The 20,350-nt window shown below is 43.7% G+C and overlaps 1 protein-coding gene across 4 annotated transcripts in view; it reads right to left on the reverse strand.

Annotated features, from left to right (window-relative positions):
• Window positions 1-8,512: 8,512 nt before the first annotated feature.
• The window catches only part of SVEP1 (sushi, von Willebrand factor type A, EGF and pentraxin domain containing 1), a 122,647-nt gene continuing 110,809 nt past the window's right edge, over window positions 8,513-20,350 (reverse strand). For all 4 annotated transcript variants that reach the window (XM_090132326.1, XM_031608351.2, XM_090132327.1 and 1 more), the window contains 4 exons: window positions 17,715-17,810; window positions 15,612-15,707; window positions 12,852-12,945; window positions 8,513-10,954 (listed from right to left, as the gene is read on the reverse strand). In XM_090132326.1, coding sequence (XP_089988452.1) covers window positions 10,924-10,954; window positions 12,852-12,945; window positions 15,612-15,707; window positions 17,715-17,810 — 317 coding nt within the window. In that variant the 3' untranslated portion in view covers window positions 8,513-10,923. The remainder of the gene's footprint in view (window positions 10,955-12,851; window positions 12,946-15,611; window positions 15,708-17,714; window positions 17,811-20,350) is intronic.

Genomic DNA, 20,350 nt, shown 5'->3' on the forward strand with positions numbered 1-20,350 from the left:
CAGCCATCTCAGGCGTGAGAAGAAACCATACCTCGTTTTTCCCTGCCATGTGGCTCAGACCTTTGTCCTGAGCTGACATGAAGTTTGACATGAAGGTGGTCTCGTGTGGGGCCACACTGGACTCAATGGTCCTTGTACGTCCCTTCCAACTCAGGATAGTACATGATTCTAAGCTATGGTAGTATCACGTGCCTGGCAGAGAGGCAGGGAAACAAAAAAATGGGCCTTGCCTTCCTTTCCTGCAGACAGCGGACAGCCTACTTCCAGAAACCAAGCCTACACACACACACACACACACACAAATTAAAAATAGCGTTCGTCTGAGACCTAACCATCTACGTGCATCACATGTTCTGCCTGCAGAGTTAATGTTTACCACCTTTGTGCCTAATTAACAGAAGCCAAACAGTTCTAGTTTATTGCCGCATAATTATTTTCCTGGCAACACCTGAATGAGTTATGAGAATCTTCTGAGAAATGTGACATTTATTAACAGGCCTCAGGTGCTCTGACCTGACAGAGATGCTGCCAGCTGAGGACAAGAGGGTCCAGCACTGCCACCGGGCCAGAGATGTCACCCACAGTATGAACTCAGCATGAAGCTGATGGTTCCAGCAGGATCTCTGGTCTCTATCCATGCTGGCTGGCCACTGGGCTTCCTCCTGAAGAGGCAGGAGGAGCAGGCTGCTGGGAAAACCACGGGAAACCCAGGGGTTGTGTAGTTGCTTTGTTAGTGTTGCCTGTTCAATTGCTGCAAGCTGCATGTTACCATTAAACAAAAGGGGAGGACTGCCAAAAATATTGTGGGATCACAGTGAAAACCCACACTCATTAATTTTCTGTTAGCTGTATCAGAAATGATCTCTACCCATTGCGGCCTAACTTTGGTGTAAAAAAGGGATGTGAAATAAAAACTGTGTTAAATGCTCAGAACATATTTCCAACAAGCCTGAATGTGTGGCTAATTCAGGATGTTTGGAGCTGGGCACTCATCCCAGTGAATGAATGAATCCCTGGAGGCATTTAAGGCCAGGCTGGTACTAGGCTCTGGGCAACCTAGTCCAGTGGTTGGCAACCTGCACATAGCAGGGGGGTTGAAACTAGATGATCATTGTGGGCCTTTTCAACCCAGGCCATTCTGTGATTCTATGATTCTACGATTTTATGTATCTGAGGTCTTCTTTTTGCCAGAATCAAACCCAGGAACAGTTTAACTTCTGTTGCATTAGATTCCATTGCTGGAGGACAGACTTCAGGAAAGTCCTCCAAGTCAGAAGGTCCAACCTTCTGTGGTTGGACTCGATAATCTTTAAGGTCTTTTCTAATCTGAGAAATTCTATGATTCGGTGAAGGGGAGGATAAGATGCCCATTGAAATTTCTCATTTCTCACCCCTCTGAAGTTCACTTTAAGCTCCAAGTTGCTAAGTATAATATGCAGAAATGAATTTGCTTGTGGGTCTGGCCACAGCAGTGGCCTCCTGCAGTCTCTGGAAGAGCTGGTGGTATTTCACATTCCTGCAGTCAGGGGAGAGGATTGAGTTATTCGCTCTTTATGCTTGAGACACAGTGTTGTCCAGTGTTATAAATAAAAGATTACAAAACCCATTTTCCATCACTTAACTATTGTCAAACCGACATTGGAGTTGTAGACCATCGCTCAGCCCAGTCCCCATGGAGTAAATGGAATAAATGGATCTGCTATGGCCAGAACAATCAGCTAGCATTTGTTGTTTCTCTGCCTGAGCATCATGCCCCTTCTGTAGCCCTGCAGGCTCCAGGGAATGTGCTGAGCGTGGTGGATGCTCTGCCCCAGGGCAGCCACAGTGCTTTGGAACACACTGCTCATCCAGGGGACTCCTCCCTAGGCTTGTGGCAAAACTTGCCATGGGGGCTGCACACTCCTCTCCTGATCCCTTCCAGGGGATAGGGACAGACTGTGGTCCTCCAGAGCAGGGTGGTGGGCAGTGAGGAGAAAATGCTCCCTGCACATACATCCCCTGCTGTACTTTGGTGAGGAGTAAAACCGACACTGTATATTTTATTGAAAATGTTCATATTTTCTCTCCGGCCCTCCTTCCTCAAATCTAAAACCTCTTTTTACATCCTTTGCTCCATAAGGGCAGCAAACAGTGCAACCAGGCCTACCAGAGGGACGTGGTTTGTGGAAGGCATTTCCACTCTGGGCACTGCTGTAAGAGCTCTGCTGAGACCTTGCTTTTGTATTTCAAAGGAAAAACAGTCTCTATCCTTGGAGATCACACTGTGCTGTGCTGGGTGTCCCTGCTGGAGCAAACGTGTCCCTGCTAGCCTCTGCCGTTCTGTGATGTATCAGTTCTTAACATCTGCCTGGAAAATGCCTGTGCTGTGGGCTGAGATATTTCAAGTCCTGCCACATCCACTCCACACTGTACACAGAGCACAGAAACCCATATCAGCGCTGATGCAGCCCCGATGCTCTCCATGGCTACCACTGTGCCTTCCATGCTCAGTGAAATGATATCAGGCATGGCACAATTCCACCCCAGCACAGTATCCTGCCCGAAATAAAGGGCTAAAGTCTGGCCACAAGGTGTGCAGGTCTTCATCCCATGCCAAATTCTGAGCAGTGCACGCAGCAAAGTAGAGGAGGTGCAAATGCAGTGCATTGTGAGGAGGGATCAGCACAGCTGCGGAGGATTTTGCTAATTGAAGCCATTTGCTATCAGCAGAGTGAAGAGATAGTCAAGGTATTTGATGTTATCGGGTGACTCAGAAGTGGGAGTGTTTGCTCCTTTTCAGCACCTTCACATCATCCTGACTCAGCAAAACAGTGCTGTTTTCTTCCTGCTTAGCAAATCTCCTGGGGACTTTTGCTCACACTCAGAAAACTCCAAGAAGGGCTGACTCTATGCCTGAATGACCAGTTTTCTCAGAATTGCAGCCCACTACTGTTTAGCATCACAAAGTGGTCCTCATCCACAGTGAGATGGTAGTTCTTCCTTCAAAACTGCCTCCCCCACAACCTCTTTGTTACTTTCTTCTTCCCCTGCTGGGTCAATAATACATTATTCAGAGATTTTGATGCTACACACCCAGCATGTGGGTCAGGGGCAGCAAGCCCCTGTGTGGTGAGGCACAAATAGAGCCTGAATCCCCCAGCACAGTGTGCAGGCCTGCCAGGAGCTGATGTTTCTTCCCCACATACTGGTTCTGGTTGCTTCCAAACCACCAAAACCTCCCGTGACCAGCAGCCCAAGCAGCCATCCTTGTGTACCAGGGCATGCACCAAATGCTGTGCTGTTCTGAGAACTTCCCCCCTCGTCTTCTGTACAAATCTCACTTTCCTCTAACTCTGAAGGTACTTGATGTGCAGAAAAGGCACGTCACCCACAGCCACACAAGCACTGTGTTTTCATGCAGTTATCTGAATGTTTCCAGACAGTGCAATAATACAGCTATCATCCCTCAGTGCCAAATTCCTTTGTGAGCCTGGGTCATCTTACCCTTCTTTACAGACACAAGACAATGAAGCAATGCCTTTATGTGAGGAAAAACAAGTTCTGCGAATTTCTGGGTTTGTTACTATAGCTGAACAGGTTTTGGACAAGTGGACAAGTGCATGCTTCTGAGCAGAGCCTTTTGCTAAGATTAAATCCTTGTTGCCAGGTTTAAATAAGCCTCTGCAGTTTTTCTGACTTCTGGTCAGTGTCTCAGAAAGCAGAGGCTGATTTGTACCCACTGTAGGTTTGGAATGTGCCCCCTAAATACCCAGAGCCCTCTGCAGAGGGTTGCTGAGCACAAAGAGGGCTCCTGCTTGTGGATCTCAGTTCAAGCACACAGTTCTGTGAATGCTGCTGTAATTGTGAATGCTGCTTTAACTGTGAAGCATGCATTGTAGTGTTTTCCAGAAATCTCATCAGCAGCAAGGACACTTCTCCAGCAGCAGCAGCTTGCTGGAACCAGAGGCCTGGGCGGCAGGGGAGGTGGATTTTCTTGGCGTTTCAAAAGCATTTCTTCACAAGGATGACTGGCTCTAAGACAAAATGCAGTGTGCTGCAGACAGAGTTTTAAAATGAGGCACAGGGTTATTTATCAGATGCATCACATCGAATGCTTTGCTTTTTTGCATTTTTGCCTCGCAATCAGCAGTTGGGCACTCAGCTGAGAGCTTCTGAGGAGCCCTTGCAGGCACTGCACAGAGATGATCTGCAGCCCAGATGTTTTCTGCTGCTCCTCTTTGCGGGGACCACTGGAAAATGTTTTCCTCTTGCAGGTGGAGCAAAGTCCTTCTAAAACAGGAATGGAGCTGCCCAATGCAGCTCGGACATGGCCACAAGATTCCTTCACCAGGGAGCATTGCCCAGTCACAGCCTTCAATCTCTGCCTCTCAATCAGAGATTTTCTGGGAGAGTGGGACTAAGGACACTGCTTCCCATCCCAGCTGCTCACCCTCCATCACGCAGGTGTAAGGGAAACACAGGGCAGATTGTGTTTGCAACCTGCACCTTCATGCAAACTCATTTTGCAAATAATGAGTAGCATAGAGTACGACCACAGGAACGGAACTAGCAAGTGGTGCTCCTAGTTTGGGGCCCCTGAAAGCTACACTTCCTATGCTGTTCTGGGGGTAATGAGTGTGCCAAGGAGAGGCCAGTTTGCTGCTGCTTGTAGCAAGTGCAATTTCCATAAAGAAATTCAATTAAAAAAAAAAAAAAAAAAAAAAGTGTAAGCTCTTCCTGTTTATTTTCTGCTTGGCTCAGAGCTTCCAAGGCTTCCCAGCATCTCCCAGAGGTTCCCCAAAGCACAGCTCAAGTGGGTTACTCATTGCATTCAGTGCCAATGGTTCACAACTGTAAGGGGCCCCAAGGGTGCTGCATCCCCAGAACCCCCAACCAGAGTGGGGCCCCAAGAGGAGTGTCACCCTGCCTCCCCGCTCGTATTTCCATGCAATTAAGATTAAAGCAAACAGGAACAAATCCAAGCCCTTCCGGCAACCGCAAGTGAATGTGTGAACAAGGAAGAAGGCAGCAAACACATATCTTGCCTTCCCATTCCTGGCACAAGGCGTGAGGTGGCTTCTGATGAGTTTCCTTTGCAGCATAGCACAGGGAAGCTGGACTGTACTCCTCTGGCTCTGCTGGACAGGCTGCAGCAGTGTGCATTGCTTTACTCACTGTACAGAATAGCTCCTTTGCCCCAGAGCATAACGAGGAGGAAGGGCAGTGAGAGCATGGAGAGCAGCCTGTCCCACAGAAGAACCAGCAGCAGAATGCAACACCACCTCACTTGCGCTGGAGCCAAAGCCCTTTGGGAAAGGCCCCCAGAGCAATGTCTTACCCAGCAAAGCTCCCAGGAACTCCATTTTGGGCATTGCAACCAGCCCAGTCTCTATTTTGTCCTCTCCTCTCTGGGGACTGCACAGGGTGTTTGTGCTTGCTGCCCTGGGGGTGTGGTGTCACCAGCGCCTGCCCAAAGCTGCCAGCAATGGGCTGATGCAAGGTGCTGACGCAAGGTGCTGCAACACCAACACTGTGGAGCATGGACATAGCTTTTGGGGAGATCATGAGATTCCTCCAGGGCTTCCTGGCCTTTCTGGTCTCATCTTTGTTATACTAAGGTGCAGTTATTGCCCTAGAAATGCAGGTGAAGGGGCACAGCTCCCACTTCCCATCCTCTGTGTGTTTGAGTCTTCTCAAAGTTTCAGTGTCAGTGGGGCCTGAGCCAGGTGTCCCTAGGCAGACTGTATGCATTCCTTCCCTCCATTGTTTTCACATCTTCTCATTAACACCCTAGAGGAGCCCAGAAAAAAAGCAGCAGGTTCTTGAAAACAGAGTTGAGGGAATCATAGAACCATAGAAAGGCCTGGCCTGCTCCAGTGGCTGTACTTATCCTCCTTCGTGGCCCTGCCAGCTCAGGACCCTGGCCCTCAGTATGCATTGGTCTGTATGGCAGTGGCAGTGGCAGTGGCCAGGGTATGGTGTGCCCTCTCCCTCCCTCCCTGGGGGCACTGTCACTGCAGAATTTTTGCTTGGGAAGCAACCACTTCTCCTTCCTATCTTTAATTTCATGTCATTTCCCCTTAACGTGATTACTCTCTTTGTGTAATTTGTTCCCACAGATACTCGCAGCACCTCCCTGCTCATTAGCAGCAGGATTAATTAATGAGCTGTTTATCCCTCATCCGAGACTATTAACCAAGTTATTTAATAAAATCAGACCAGACACCAAGACTTGCAATACCTGCAGCTGGCTTTACACAACCCCTGCATCCTAATGGCAAGCCAGGCTCTAGGTAGACATTGCTCATCTGCTGTTCTTTGTTTACTGCAATCCCAAGATGAAAGCTCCACTCTGGAAAAATGCTTAAATTCTTTTTAGCTGCATTTAAGCACCCTTAACGGCTTTACAACAGCTTTCTACATGGAAGTTCTTGTGGCATGGTAACTGCATTGAGATTTCCATTCTTGCTGTACCCATTTGGCTGTCCCTGGTTTCCCAGGTGATGATCAAAGGGCTGGAGCACCTCTCCTGTGAAGAAAAGTTGAGGGATCTGGGCTTATTTAGCTTGGAGAAGGCTCTGGGAGAGACCTCATTGTGGCCCTCCATTATTTGAGAGGAACTTATAAGCAGGAGGGAAACCAACTTTGTACGCAGTCTGATAATGGCAGGACAAGGGGGAGTGGCTTTAAACTAACAAGTGGAAACTTAGGTGAGATGTTGGAAGAAATTCTTCATTCAGAGGGTGGTGAGGCCCTGGCACAGCTGCCCAGAGAAGCTGCAGGTGCCCATCCCTGCAGGCGCTCCAGGTCAGGTTGGATGGGCCCTGTTCTAACCTGACCTGCTGGGTGGCAGTGCTCCCATGGCAGGGCTCAGTGGACTCTGAGGTCCCTTCCAACCCAACCATTCTGTGGCTCTGTGATTCTGTATTTCTATTGTGTCCTTTTATGTTTGTGTCCTCACCAGGCTGTGAGGTGGGTTTTGACAAGGCTGTTTTCTCTCCTGTGCTTTAACACATGCACCAAAAACACAAGCTTAATTCTCACATGGTTTTATCCTTGGTGCTTCATCTCTGGAAAAGCTGACCTGGCTCAGATGCAATGACACAGCTACCATAGCAGGCAAGAGCTCTAAGGCTTCCTAGCAGACCTCATTCCCGGGTTATGTCAGGATGAGGCAGCCATGCTGCTTGCCTGCAGGCCTAGCCTGAACTGAGAGCTGTAAGCACCACAATGATTGCAGGCCCTTTCAGCATGTCAGCTAGAGTAACAGAAACGCAGTCCTGGGAGAGGGGCTTGTGGTAAACGGGATATGCGTGACTGCAGGAAAGAGATCAATAGTGGGGCTGCATCTTCCACATGCCTCAGGGTACTGCAGCACCTTGCTGTTGCTGCTGGGAATTCACAGCCAGGGTCTGCTCTCCCAGAGAAGCATCTGCAGTGCGTTAATAGCAGCAGGGCTCTCTCTGCAGTGAGGATATGAGCCGCCATAGGATGAGCCCGAGGTGCACAAGCTGTTCCTGTACCAAGCTGCAGAGAGACCACTGCTTGAACCAGCCTTCAGATGACAGCACAGCTCCTCACAGCAACATCTGCTGGCATTCATGGATCCCTGTGGGACCAGAGGCAATGATGGCACCTTTCCCACTGTACTCCTGGGGTCAGGACGGATCCACCATTAGCACACTCCCTTCAGCAATGTAGCTTCAGTCTCATGGCAGAGAAAGAGACCTACTCCTACCTTCCTCTTCCTTTCCAGTAGGGGTGCACTCTGTATGCTCAGGATGGAGACCATGTGCAGTGACAGCCTGTTGTCACTATTATGAATGGTATATGGATGAGTATTGCTGCATGCAAATTTGCCTCTTTTCTATCAGACACGCATCAAATTTCAGGGCTTCACCAGCAGCACTTTGCAACCTCATGCCACCTTCTGGGCTGCTCCTTAGGGAAGGCTTTCAAACATGGCTTTGGCACTCTGAAATCTCCACTTAAGCCAGTATGTTGAAACACAGAAAGGCTTACTACCATTCCCTGAAAAAGCCCACACCCTTTTGACTGCTTTGTTATATATGCTCCTTCTTGGAAGGGCAGCATTTGAGTCAGTTTTCTTTGTCATGCTACATTTTTAACCCCTACTGTCTCTGAGTACAGAAAGCTCCATAGCTTTAAAAATTCTAGTTCTAATGCAGAATAAAACAAGTTGCATCTCAAGAAAGCAGTGCATGAGGTAGGTTTCAATGCATCTGTTTATGCCAAGGATAAATTTGGCCATTACAGGTTTCAAAATGCATTCTAATGGCAGAAAGAATCTGAAAAATGAAGTGCTTACAGCATTTTTATCTGAGGATGTGGAATAACGCAGCAGCACATTCTTCTGAGATTACTGCCAATTATTTCATCCTTTCCACCGAGTGTAGCTCCATCTCCCTAACACGCATGCTTCACCAGCAGACCCCAAGGGGTAGGTAGGCACTTATGTTGATCAGTGTTTAAAAAAAAAATAAATAAATAAAAGCAATGTTGCCTCTATATATGTACTAAACAGGGTGCAACTTTATTTACAGTGTAAAGTGCATCACACAGAAGTCCTTTAAAACACACAACAAGCAGTGACATAAATGACAATACTGCACAGAATGGGGAAGGGAAAATATTCCAGCAAGAATCAAAGCATCATACACAGCACTAATATAACAGCCTATAGTTTCAGCTACTCTTCCTACCACATCAGCTTATGAAACGTATTGACTGAGTATATCCCCAAACTCCATGTACTAGTCACTAGTGTGAAGCTGCAGTGCTAAAAGCCAGCCCTCACCCCAAGGCTCAGCAGAATCCTGCCAGCCCTGCACACCTTCCAAAACACTGCTGCTCTGCTCTAGAGATTGCCAGGGCGGTGAGGGCATGTACCAGAGAAGCACACTGCAAATGGGACTACTTTTTAAAACATGAGAATGACATATAAATAATAATCTACTTTTCCCTCTGATGCACTCTTTCCCTTCAGATATCCTGAGCTGCTCACTACAGCATCCGTGCAGCCACTGTGCACAGCAGCAGGGGTCAGGGAACAAAGTACCTACACATGGCGTGAGTTGAAATGTGATAGTATTTACTGAACAATAACTTGAACCAAAGCTGTAAACACTGACGGCTGTTGGTACATGTCAGCAGAATCCATCAGAAAAATATATTTAAGGGATTTGAAAGAACAACTCTTCAGCTGGTTGCAGCTCCCAGTGGGAAGGAATCTGCATTCAAATTCAGCTCATCCCTTGACAAATATTCTTCACTTATTTGTTTTTCTTCCAGCTCTTCCTGGTTCACAGCTTCACTTGTTTCTTCCCCATTTCTGGTCTTGGGTTAACAGCCATTAGCTATATGACAGTCTTCACTAGTGCCCTAGTCTCTCCGTTAGCTCCTTGTTGTGTCCTATCATGCATTCAAAAAGGGAATGTATATTTATAAAGAGGGAAGGGAAGAGCTTGGGGCAACATGTGCACACTCATAACCCAGAGGGTAACTATGTAGTAATACTGCAGAGTGTAGAACTTATTCCTTCTTCTTTCCTAGGGTGGGCTGACAGTAATGCTTTTCTGCTGCTACTGGAAAAAATGGAGCTCCTGATCAATGGTTCTCACTCTTAACATCTTTCACAGACTAGACTTCATTACTATCTGATGATAATTAGCAAACATTTGACCTCAGCACATGCGTGGGATTTCCACCTTGTAATTCCACCTCATCACTTACCCATCGGTAAATCTTGGCATCTCAATTCACTAGAGCATGACTGAATGACAGCACTCAAGCTGTGTGTGACTCTTGGATGCAGTGGAATCAACAGAGTGCAGAAGAGAAATCTGACAGCACGTGTGCTCTCAGTATTTCTTACTCATCTAGGTATTTCTGCCTTGCACAAGAGAGGCCTTTTCCAGTTCTTTGAGAGTTCTGTATAACATAAATACCACTCTTCTGTAAGCAAATAGCAAAGCTTGACCTGTACACACAACCAGTGCCCTCTCTCCCTACTGCAGGGCCAAACACTGGGACCCAAACCCATGTATCAAAAGCATTTGCTTGGCAGGCAGATGCTGGATGTGTATTTCATCATCACACAGGAAAGGGCTACTGGTTACAGGCAAGTAATGGTGAGTTCCATTACCAGGGGGAAGTTTCCAGTGGTCTGTGCTGTCCGCTGCTGCATTCTGGGTTATCCAGACTGTGTGTGACACCTGAAATGCCTGCATGCCAAAAATCCTCAGAGGCTGTTATTGCCTAGACATTCTCTCAGTTCTTTCACACTTTTGAGTATTTTATTGATGGCCAAACTTTTTACCACTGCCTTCCATTTAAGTCACTTTCCAATGATGTTAGTGTCACATAATGAACATTACAGAATCTACTTATGTCCACCAGGAACTCTAACTACAATCTGGTCTGTATCAGGTGCAGTTCTAATTTATACCACCATGAGTTTGGACACAAGCTCAATGCAAATTTCGGTGGCTCAATTAGCTTTACATAATTATTCTTTACTATTAAATTGCTGGATTTCAATATGCTTTGGCAGATGATAAGCAGAATTGCAACATTCTGTTTAATCATGGTTGGCAGTATAGCATGTTTTAATTAGCTTACTGGGTCTAAGAAATGGGAGGGACTTCACCGTACACAGCCACTTTCTCAGTAAACAGTAGGGATCTTCACCTCTGTATGTGTATGGTGTGTGTATAGCAGCATATATTTGATAATACTTTTGTAAATGGAAAATACAGAGGTTTTCTTTAAAAATTGAAAGGTATAGAAAAAATATATCACAAAATAAAATACAAAACAAAGGAGCTGAGGGGAGAAGGGAAGCAATGAATGTGATTTACAATGCATTAGATTCCAAGCCCTGGCGTCTAGGCTGAAGAAAGGTTTCTGAGTGTCACTCTGCTGTTAAAAGTGGTAGAATCCAGCCTTCCGTTTTCTGTGTCAATAAAACACAAACAACACCATCACACGTAAGAAACAGAATAAAAATCAGTGCAGGGGTGAAAATTCAGAGCAAGATCAACAGTGAGGAACACGGAGAAGAAGACCGAGTCTGTACTGGGGTTAGAGCACCAAGCTCAAGACAGCACACTGAGAGGGGAAAAGAGTCAGCGAGCTGATGTCTAATGCAAAATGTGACTCATCACAGACTTTGGAGCTAATCTAGACCTGGATGCTGATAAAAGCTTTTAGCCCTTCCAACTTCCCCTTATAAATCATGCCTACCTAACCTGCAACAGCAAATCTTTGCTATCATCACACTTACTCCTGTCTTGCCTGTATTGTTTTTGGATCCTCAGCACTGTATTATGCACTGTAAAGAGCCACCAGGGTGAGGCCAATATTTAACAAAATACAAAAGAGATCTCACTGCCTGTTTCTGTCATCTCCCCTCAGCCCTGTGTAGGGAAGATTCCCCTCAAATAGCCCTTGATGAAACCACTAGCCCACAGGACCAATGGTCCACCTTCTCTCACAGTCAGCAATGCTGCACAAAGCTGTGGATAAGTTAAAAAAAAAAAACAACAAAAACACAAAACCAGTAGAAGTCCAGTTTGCTAAAAGCCTGAAAATCTGCTTTGCCTCAGAGATAAATTCCAGATTTTTTTGGCTGATAAATCCAGTGGACTTGGGCTTTTCTGCTTCATATCCTCAATTAAAATATTATCAGACTTTAACTTTCAGATTAATGCCACTATTTTGATATAGAACCTATTTTAGCAATATATATATTCACTTAGGTAAACATAATTACAAATGAAAACTATTCATTTTAGACAACATAGTTTTGCAAAAGGCATCTTCTCTGGAGCTTTAAGATGAATGGTATATCAGAGAGACAGACAGGAATCTCTACCTATATCCCTCCAGAAAAAAAAAGAATAAAAAAGTAAAACAGTGGCATTAGATTTGCCCATATTTCAGAGAAAAGAAGGAAAATCTGGTATTCAGCTGATATTTGTTTAGCTTTCCAGGAGAATGAGCAATGCATTCAGAATAAGACTGTCAGTAGCAGCCAGACATCTTCAGAGGCTGTCATGGCTCCTGAGGAACTGAGGTACAAGTGTTTTTGCTGGTATGTGTTTCATGGCCCTCATTAATATTCCATATGGGTAGCACAATAACTCATGCTGCCTGTTTTATTATTATATCTGATTTCTGACCACAGCATTATCACAATTCTGCCTGCTTTCCATCTTCAGGGCTGTAAATGGCTCTCAGCAGCAGCATGAAACAAGGCAGCTTTCCACAGACAAACTGGCTCCTGCTCAGACTTTCACATAATCAGAACTGCCCAACTTAGCTTTCAAAAACAAACTTTAAGACTTCTAAACGCTGCCTTGCATGGTGATGACAATGTCAGGCAATCTGAACTGTGACCTGACTAAAAGGCACTGTATTTTACTCTAAATAATATTACCCAACACTAGTTGTAAAAAACCCTATTATTTACAGCTTCTATTGCATTACCTGCATCTTGAACCTGGACCCAGCTGAAGTATACACTGTTCAAAATACAGAAAATGTTCTGTATTGTACCACAACAAACACCTCCACTTACAGCATTAGCGCTAAGGCAAAACCTTGCAGATTTGCCTATCTGCTCGTGGATAGATATATCACTTCCTGGGATTTCTATACATTTGGTAACCATCTGACAGAGTACTCTCTAAGGTCTTTCTAGATTGTCCATAAATTATGAGTTGCCTGGTGACTACTGATTTACAGGATCTAGAGATGCTCTTCTGCAAAATTAATCACAGTTCTTCAGGGATACTGTTCAGCAGCAAGCCACTCAGGTTAGTCATTGGACAGCACTCAGCAACACTTACCTTGAGCAATCATGTCCAGTCCACGATGAGGGACAGTAACATCGATTTGGTCGTATGCACTTCCCACCATTTAAGCAAGGTGACTGGCAAACAGCTGTGTACAAATGCACACACATACTGTGTTAATGAGTAAACCCATTCCAAGCTGTTAAGGAACAGCATGCTGAAAGTCCAGCCTGTTATTCCATTACAGATGGACTGCTCTCAAAACTACAACATTGAATGTCAGCTTTGAGTTTCTTGTAAAAGGTTTGCTCTGGAAAGGGCAACCTTAGAAGTTCATCTCTGCTAAATGTGATTCCAACCTCTCTACTGTTTGCTGTAGTGTATGAATTGCATAGAAGAGTCAGTGTATTATTTTACATTGCCTTAAAAATTATGTTCTTTTTTTTGCCTTGAATTGAGGCAGAAAAAGAATACAAGCAGAAGCAGAGGGAGAAATTAGACAAGAAGAATTATAAGATCAATGAAGAATAGGCTCATTTCTAGGAAGAAAACATGGATGTTTATTTGAAAGGAATGTGATGACTCAATAGCAGTCAGAACAAGCAGAAACAAGATAAAAAACAGATAAAAAGTCCAGAAAGAGGCAGAAAAGAGAGTTATAATTCAAAAAGCCATTTACACATCAACAGCAGGCAAGCCTTAACACAACAGCACTAATGTGGACACAAGGAAAGGAAGCAGGGAATGAGAGCAAGTTCCTGAAAGAACTAGGTATCCCTAAAGATGTGGCTCAATGTTACGGTGCATTTGAACTAGAGAACTACTGCCAGCCTCAGCCAGTAAGGGTTGGCTGAGAAACAGTTGCACCTGCTTTTGTGTGATGACCAAACCGAAGGTAACTCTTCCTAGCAATTCTGAAATTAGGAGATAAAGCAACACGGAATTTACAGAACAGATTCGGACTCACTTGATAAGCTAACTTCAAGTTCATTGACTCACTTCAAGCACAGACATTTATAATAACAGGATGCTAAAAAACATGAACTATTTTTAGCACAGGATGCTATATTAATGGGACAGACACCAGGAAAGACAAACTTTGAGTAATATTTTTGCAAAAAATATTAATTGCTGAAAGCACTGATTACTGGCAATAGAAATGTGCAGTCACAGGAATGTGTAAAGGCAATGGAAATATTCTACTCTTGGCCAAAACACAAATAAACAATGGCAGGAGGTTATAAAGATGGAGTACCCTTGTGCAATTAAGTGTGCCAGGTTTGTCATGTTGAAAATTACTTCTGATTCTGGAATGAAAAATATGAATGAAATGTCTTTACATCTCACTTTATGTACATAATTATTCCTGTGAGACTAGCAGTTAATCCAAGTATTTCTCATTTCCCTTTGCTCTGTTTTGTTTTGTCAGCTGACAAAACAGAATATTGTGACCAGGAAGTAAAACCTCAACTGACTGAGTAACTTTACAAACAGTACTTATGTACTATTTTGAATGGGTTTTGACACAGATGCAGTTGGCCACTAGATTTTTTACTTGAACTACTTGAAAAGCAACTCAGCCTGAACTGATTTGAATTGCTGGCCCATCAATAAGTAAGCCATCTGCTCTCCTCAACTACACAATTTGTGAAATTCTGCATTATATGCTAAGCAAGTGTTGCTTCAAAAAACAGCAGTTGAGAGTTAAACAGGTCACTCTGGATTTTTAACTGCTGAGGAATGGCTAGGTTTGCAGTTTATCCCCCAGACTCACTATTCTTAACAGGTGAACAAATAAAATAAATACTCATAAACAGCACAAATTTCTCCTGCAGTTTGCCCAATCAGCCACTCGAAATACCTGCAGGAAGGCAAACACATGCTTTCATGTTAAGGCCCTATTAACACTCAATTAAGTTGCACCTGAACAACAAAAGTGCAGTATAAGTTTTTTTTTTGAAAATAAGCTAACATTTATTAATGACTGAGATGCAGTAATGATTGAAAGACTTTTCAGTGGTCACCCAATCACTTCAAGTTTTATTGGTTATTTGCACTGTTACAAGGCTTTGAAAAGCTGCCTTTTGTTCAGCGTTGTAGAGAAATCAAGTACCCCAAACCTGGGTTCAAGTATTACTCGTCATTGTAAGCTGACTTCATCTAACACAGGATACAGGTCTGGCACCTCAGAATCATTCTCCTGGCTACCTTCGTGTTCTGCATGCTGCTGAAACTCAGGTACAAGAAACAGATCTATCATGCCTATTGTGTTTGTTCAGAGAACTTAGATGATACGTAAGCCATTTCACACATCCATTAAATTTAACCATCCTTAAACACATCCTTGCTTTCCTCTGTCATCTCTACCTTTGCACTGAGGCACCAAGGCACCAAGGGGGAATCCCCCACAGCAGGCAGCTAGGCGGTGAAAAACCTCACAGGAACCTGCAGCTTGCTTCTCAGTTTGAACTGAACAGAATATGTTGAAGCTGAAACTAACTCCTTCTGGAGTGGACAGCCTAGCTTTATTCTCCTTGGAAATTCTCTCCCTCTGGTAGTGGCTTTTGTAGACAGCCCTCTTCTGAAGGCTGTTTGTCTTCTGAGACTACGTTTCTCTGAGGATTGTTAAGATGCATCAGGAACTACTCTGAAAAAAATTTGCATCTAAGTACAGCAAATGCTCTGGGAATTTTATTGTAGGGCTGGGTTTTCCTCTGAGAAGTGTGGTAGTTGCTACATCATCCTTAGTGAATTGTGCTAGGTACTCCTAGCGGGGTCCCAAAAGAAAAATAATGCAAGTAAAAGGAGTTTTACCCGTATGGCACCGTGATCCAGTCCATCCAGGGGGGCAGTCACACTGGTAAGGAGCCACACAGCGACCTCCATTGAGACATGGCAAAATGCATATTGCTAAGAAGAAGGGAAGAGAACCAGTAAAAATAATAATCACCTCTGCAAATGAAGAGGAAGATGTACAAAAAAACCCCTTACATTTAACCAGAGGCTCTACTGTCCCTCAAAGTGTTTGTATGCAGTATAAATGAAGTTGAGAACGACAGACCCAGAAGGCATGTGCGGCAAATACCACTGGCTTGGTGGTCAGAAAAGAGAAGGAATGATGACAACACATTTATGAAGTGATTTCTGGAGTACTTCAGATACCTGTGGTCTCTGTACTCGCTGCAAAGGAGCAAGGGCTGTTTGCTTGCTTCTCACCTGTAATATCCCTAGACAATGCTCACTTCTGGAAGGGCGGCTATCAAAATCAATTCATGCTTTAGTCACAAGCAACTGGATTATTTCTGGATTCCTTGGGTCCCACAGTGACCAAAACAAGGAAACTATGCACTGCTCATAGGAAAGGACTGGTCTGGACCAGTGAAAATGCAATGAGACACACAACATCACAGGTCTCCCAGTGACAGACAGCTCCAGCAATGCAAGGCTTCTGGGCAACACACTGATTGCGGCTGAAAGCTCTGGGGAAAAGAGAAACCAGAGAACTGCTGCATGATACCAAGTAGTTGATGGCCTATGATCAATCAACCTAAGCTGCTCCTGTGAGCAGATCTGCAAAGTGGTCCAGTGTGCCAATTGCTGGTGATCTAACAACCTTCCTAAAACTACCATCTCCCTTGCTCTGATTGAATGGAGTGATTGTGTGAAAAAACTTTTGTTTGCAAGTTGAGCTAGGTCTCAAATTTGGAGCCATGAGAGGCAATTCTAGGGGAGTTTCAGTTTGGGAGGTTGGGACCACCCTCTGTAGAGATCAAGCTGAGCAGGTGCAGACAGCGTGGATAAGAAAGGAACAGTGAAATTCTAGGAGTTCACAGGATTAATCCATATCACCAAGATTTGTCTGTATTACTAAAGTAGTAGTACTCTGCACATTTTTTGAGGTGGTCAGGCCTTTCTAAGGATGATGTACCCATCCTGCTATCTGTGGAATGTACCTCTGTATGTACGACTGAATTCTTTCAAAGCTCTGCATCCTCACCTGTGGCCTTGCCCTGACAAATCAGTGCTCAATGCTAGCACTCAAAATAAGAGGCCCTCAGAACCAAAGACTAAACCTATCTCTTCTACTCATTGATGTACCTTGAGGGACAAGCAACACTGCAGAATCAAGGTGGCACTAACTGTGGGAAGCCTTTACCTTGCTTCTCACTGTTTATGTCAAAGTAAAGAGAAAAAAAAAAAAAAAGGCCAATGCCTTTGTCTGCACGAACTGTAATCTAGCTCGTCAGCTGTCTGCTCATTTTTCTTATATAGGGAAACAAGGTCAGAATTGGGATGACAGATTAAAATGTCTGGGGGCATAAAAATTGTCTTTTGGTCATGAACAACACATTAAGTATTGTTACTAATATTACGGTAAGGAAATCAATCATGGCATACTAAACACAATTCTGCCAGGCACAGGGCTCAACCCACTCCAGCTGAAAATATTAAACACAGAGAGCTGAGTATGCACTGTGGTGGTACTGCTTGCATGAATGGTTCAGATCTCACCAATTTCTCATGTTAAGACCACTGCCAAGGAAATGGGAAATATGGCAAAACTCAGCACCTCCAGCATCACCCAGAGAAATTTCTGACAGGCTCGGAAGTCATATTTGGTTGTTCACAATCAGAACAGATCCAGTTCTCCAATTATATAGGGACCCAGGCCAGGAAAAGTCACCCCTCCATCAATTATAAAGTATTTTGTTTGGGGGTATATAAGGACAGCTTTTTGTCTAGAAACAAGCAATTGCTTAGTTGTTTCTATTCTAATTTGTCAAGCAGAATAAAGCTGTGATTTTTACGTTTTTTGGCTTTTACACCTTTAATTTCTGCACTGAGTTCACCACAGAAAATTCATTTGTCCTACCTACAACATCTTGATAAATAACACATGAAAGATGATATACATACGCTCTTCACAGAGACGTCCCATCCAGCCATCTGGACATGAGCAGGCATTTGGTCGCTCACAGACTCCACCATTCTGACATGGGAACCGACAGACAGCTGGAAACAGAACAATTCCATGACCAGCATAAGAAGGTTATTTGGAACATAAAACATAACAAAACTCACAAGCTTAACTTGGCTTTGACTTCAATGTCTACATTGTTTTCTAGCTGTGTGCAAGGGACTAGGTACAGTGATTGAGAGCACTGAGGGGAGAAGACTTCATGCTTTCCTCTTTACTTACTGTAAACTGCTAAGACAACAAAAATGTTCTTGAGCAACAGCAAAAAAGAAAAATGCTAAATTTTTAGGACAGTCTGGTAAATTACCTGGACAATATATAAAGGCTGATGTTGTGCTTTACCTGTTTATTCTCTTACTCTTTTTTTTTTTTTTTTCCCCTAAAATGAATCACACACAAAATCAATTACCCATTTTTTTCTTCTCAATAAAATCAAGCTTTCTTCTAACCTTGTTGAAACAAAGTTATGCTGTCTAGCCTTACACAGTGTTTGCTGAAAGTACGATAGGACAGTGTGGTAGGAGAAGGAATTTTTATTGCACTGCCATCCAGAGCAATGAGCAGTGCTCTACAAGGGTGCAGCATGGGCACAGTAGAGTGTTTACCTATGGAACTCAAGGTAGGATTATAAACTTCCCCCAGCTTTCATGCTGTCTGGTGCTCCATGGTTCGCATACCTCTTAATAAACACTTACTCATAAAAGTGAGGAACCTGAAGTGCTTTCTACCATGCTACTCTAGCATGTTGCCTGAACTCAACAGACTATGGACTTATTTGAATGACACTGTACTTTATCTTGGCTAATACATCCAAGGAAACCAGGACTATTTTTAAAACTGAGTGGCAAGCAAAATACAAACATTTTAGACTTAAAGATTATTGAAGCAAGTAAAATCCCTCTCGTGTTTGTGTACATGCTATACATATAGGATTAAAAAAAAACGTGGCTTCTAGATGGTACTGCAGGACAAATAAGTAATCAGACAAACTTCTAATTAGTGGTAGTGGTGAATGCAGAGCAACCTCAGTCTGAACTGTTAATTGCATCCTATCTTTAATCATTTTCTAGGTCAGAAAAATAGGTGTTTAGGCTTTGAAAGTATTTCATATCTTGTTCAATGTTAGTATTAAATACAGTGGCTTAGCACACTATTTCAGACCCAAGTTCCACATTGGAAAGAATGCAGATCTTTCACTGATTGAGCTGGACTTGAGTCACTCTTGCAACCAAGCCATGCCATGCTACAAGTTCAGCTTGTAACCCATTGAAATGAGGCCAAAGCTTTGGCCTTTTTATAAAACTTCAGAGTCTTCCCATTAAACGTCAGCTGATAATGAAACTGGGAAGAATTTACAGACATTGCAATATTTTAAAAAGGTATTCTGAACAATTCTTATTGTAAAGATATCTACAAATACATAGACGGCTTATCTCTGGTGTTGGCGAAAGTGAATAGTGTATCAAGTACGTTTCTATTGCGCAATGTAAAATTATGTAAGTTGAATAAAAATACATTTAAAGTTTTGAAATTGTCTGTGATCCACTCCATTGAAAAGATATTCTTTTAATGTACAATAGAATGGTAAATAAAAGGCTTGTATATAAATTACAAGTCAAGTCAAATTCAAAGCCCAAGAAAAACGTTTTCTGGAATTTATTCTCTCTCACTCTGTTGATGGAGAAGATGTGGACATTTCATGACTTACTGAAGTTGCTTTGGACAGCAGCTCCATCCCACTCAGCAGTTTGGGATCTTAATCAGAGGTATGCTTTTCCTAGCTTTCTGCCCTGGTTGTGAAACACTTTATAACTAAGACTGTACCATCCCTAGGTGTGCACTTGCTATACATCAGTTTACATAGGGAGAGACTCTGTATATTTGTAGCTGTGAGGATTATTTTTCACTCAGCAGACAATAGTAGAGAAAGGCTTGGGGCAGTAAACTAAGCTGGGATCTCATTCACCTTTCTAACTACAGTGAAAGCAAGCAGGACAATTCAGTCCTGACCTGCTTGAGAAAGAACAGGAATTATTAACTTTAATTATGTTCTTGTGAGTAAAATAGAGAAACATCAGTTACTGGTAGCAGATCTCACACTCACAGTACCAGTCTTTGTTTTTGAGACCCCTTATAAGCCCATACCTGATAGTTATCTCCACAGGACACAGAAGTGGTAACACTTCTGCAATACAAATAGGGGCAAGCAAAGGTAAGAAAAGATTCCTGGTGTTTGTCTCAACTCTGCTAAAAGCTTCCCTGTAGTAGCAAGTGAGCAATTTCCCAATGCCTCTGCTGTCCCTCAGAAAGCTTGTTCACTAGCCAGGCATCAATTTTTTGGTTAATACCTCCACAGCAGATACCTCTCCATTCAAGGTGATGCTGCCAGAGACCAAATACATGACAGATTTCAGAGCATTTCAGAGAGGAGAGATAGGAGTTAGACAAGCTGTGTTAATCTGTGCAGTCTTGTGAGTCCCACAGGTATTTACATTTGGCAGATCCAGCCTAATGCTTCTCACCCCTGAAACTCAGATCAGAATCTGGCCCACAATCTTTAGCCAGTAGTGACTCA

This window comes from Phasianus colchicus, chromosome Z (genome assembly GCF_987193195.1).
Source record: "Phasianus colchicus chromosome Z, bPhaCol1.hap1.1, whole genome shotgun sequence".
Taxonomy (NCBI): domain Eukaryota; kingdom Metazoa; phylum Chordata; class Aves; order Galliformes; family Phasianidae; genus Phasianus; species Phasianus colchicus.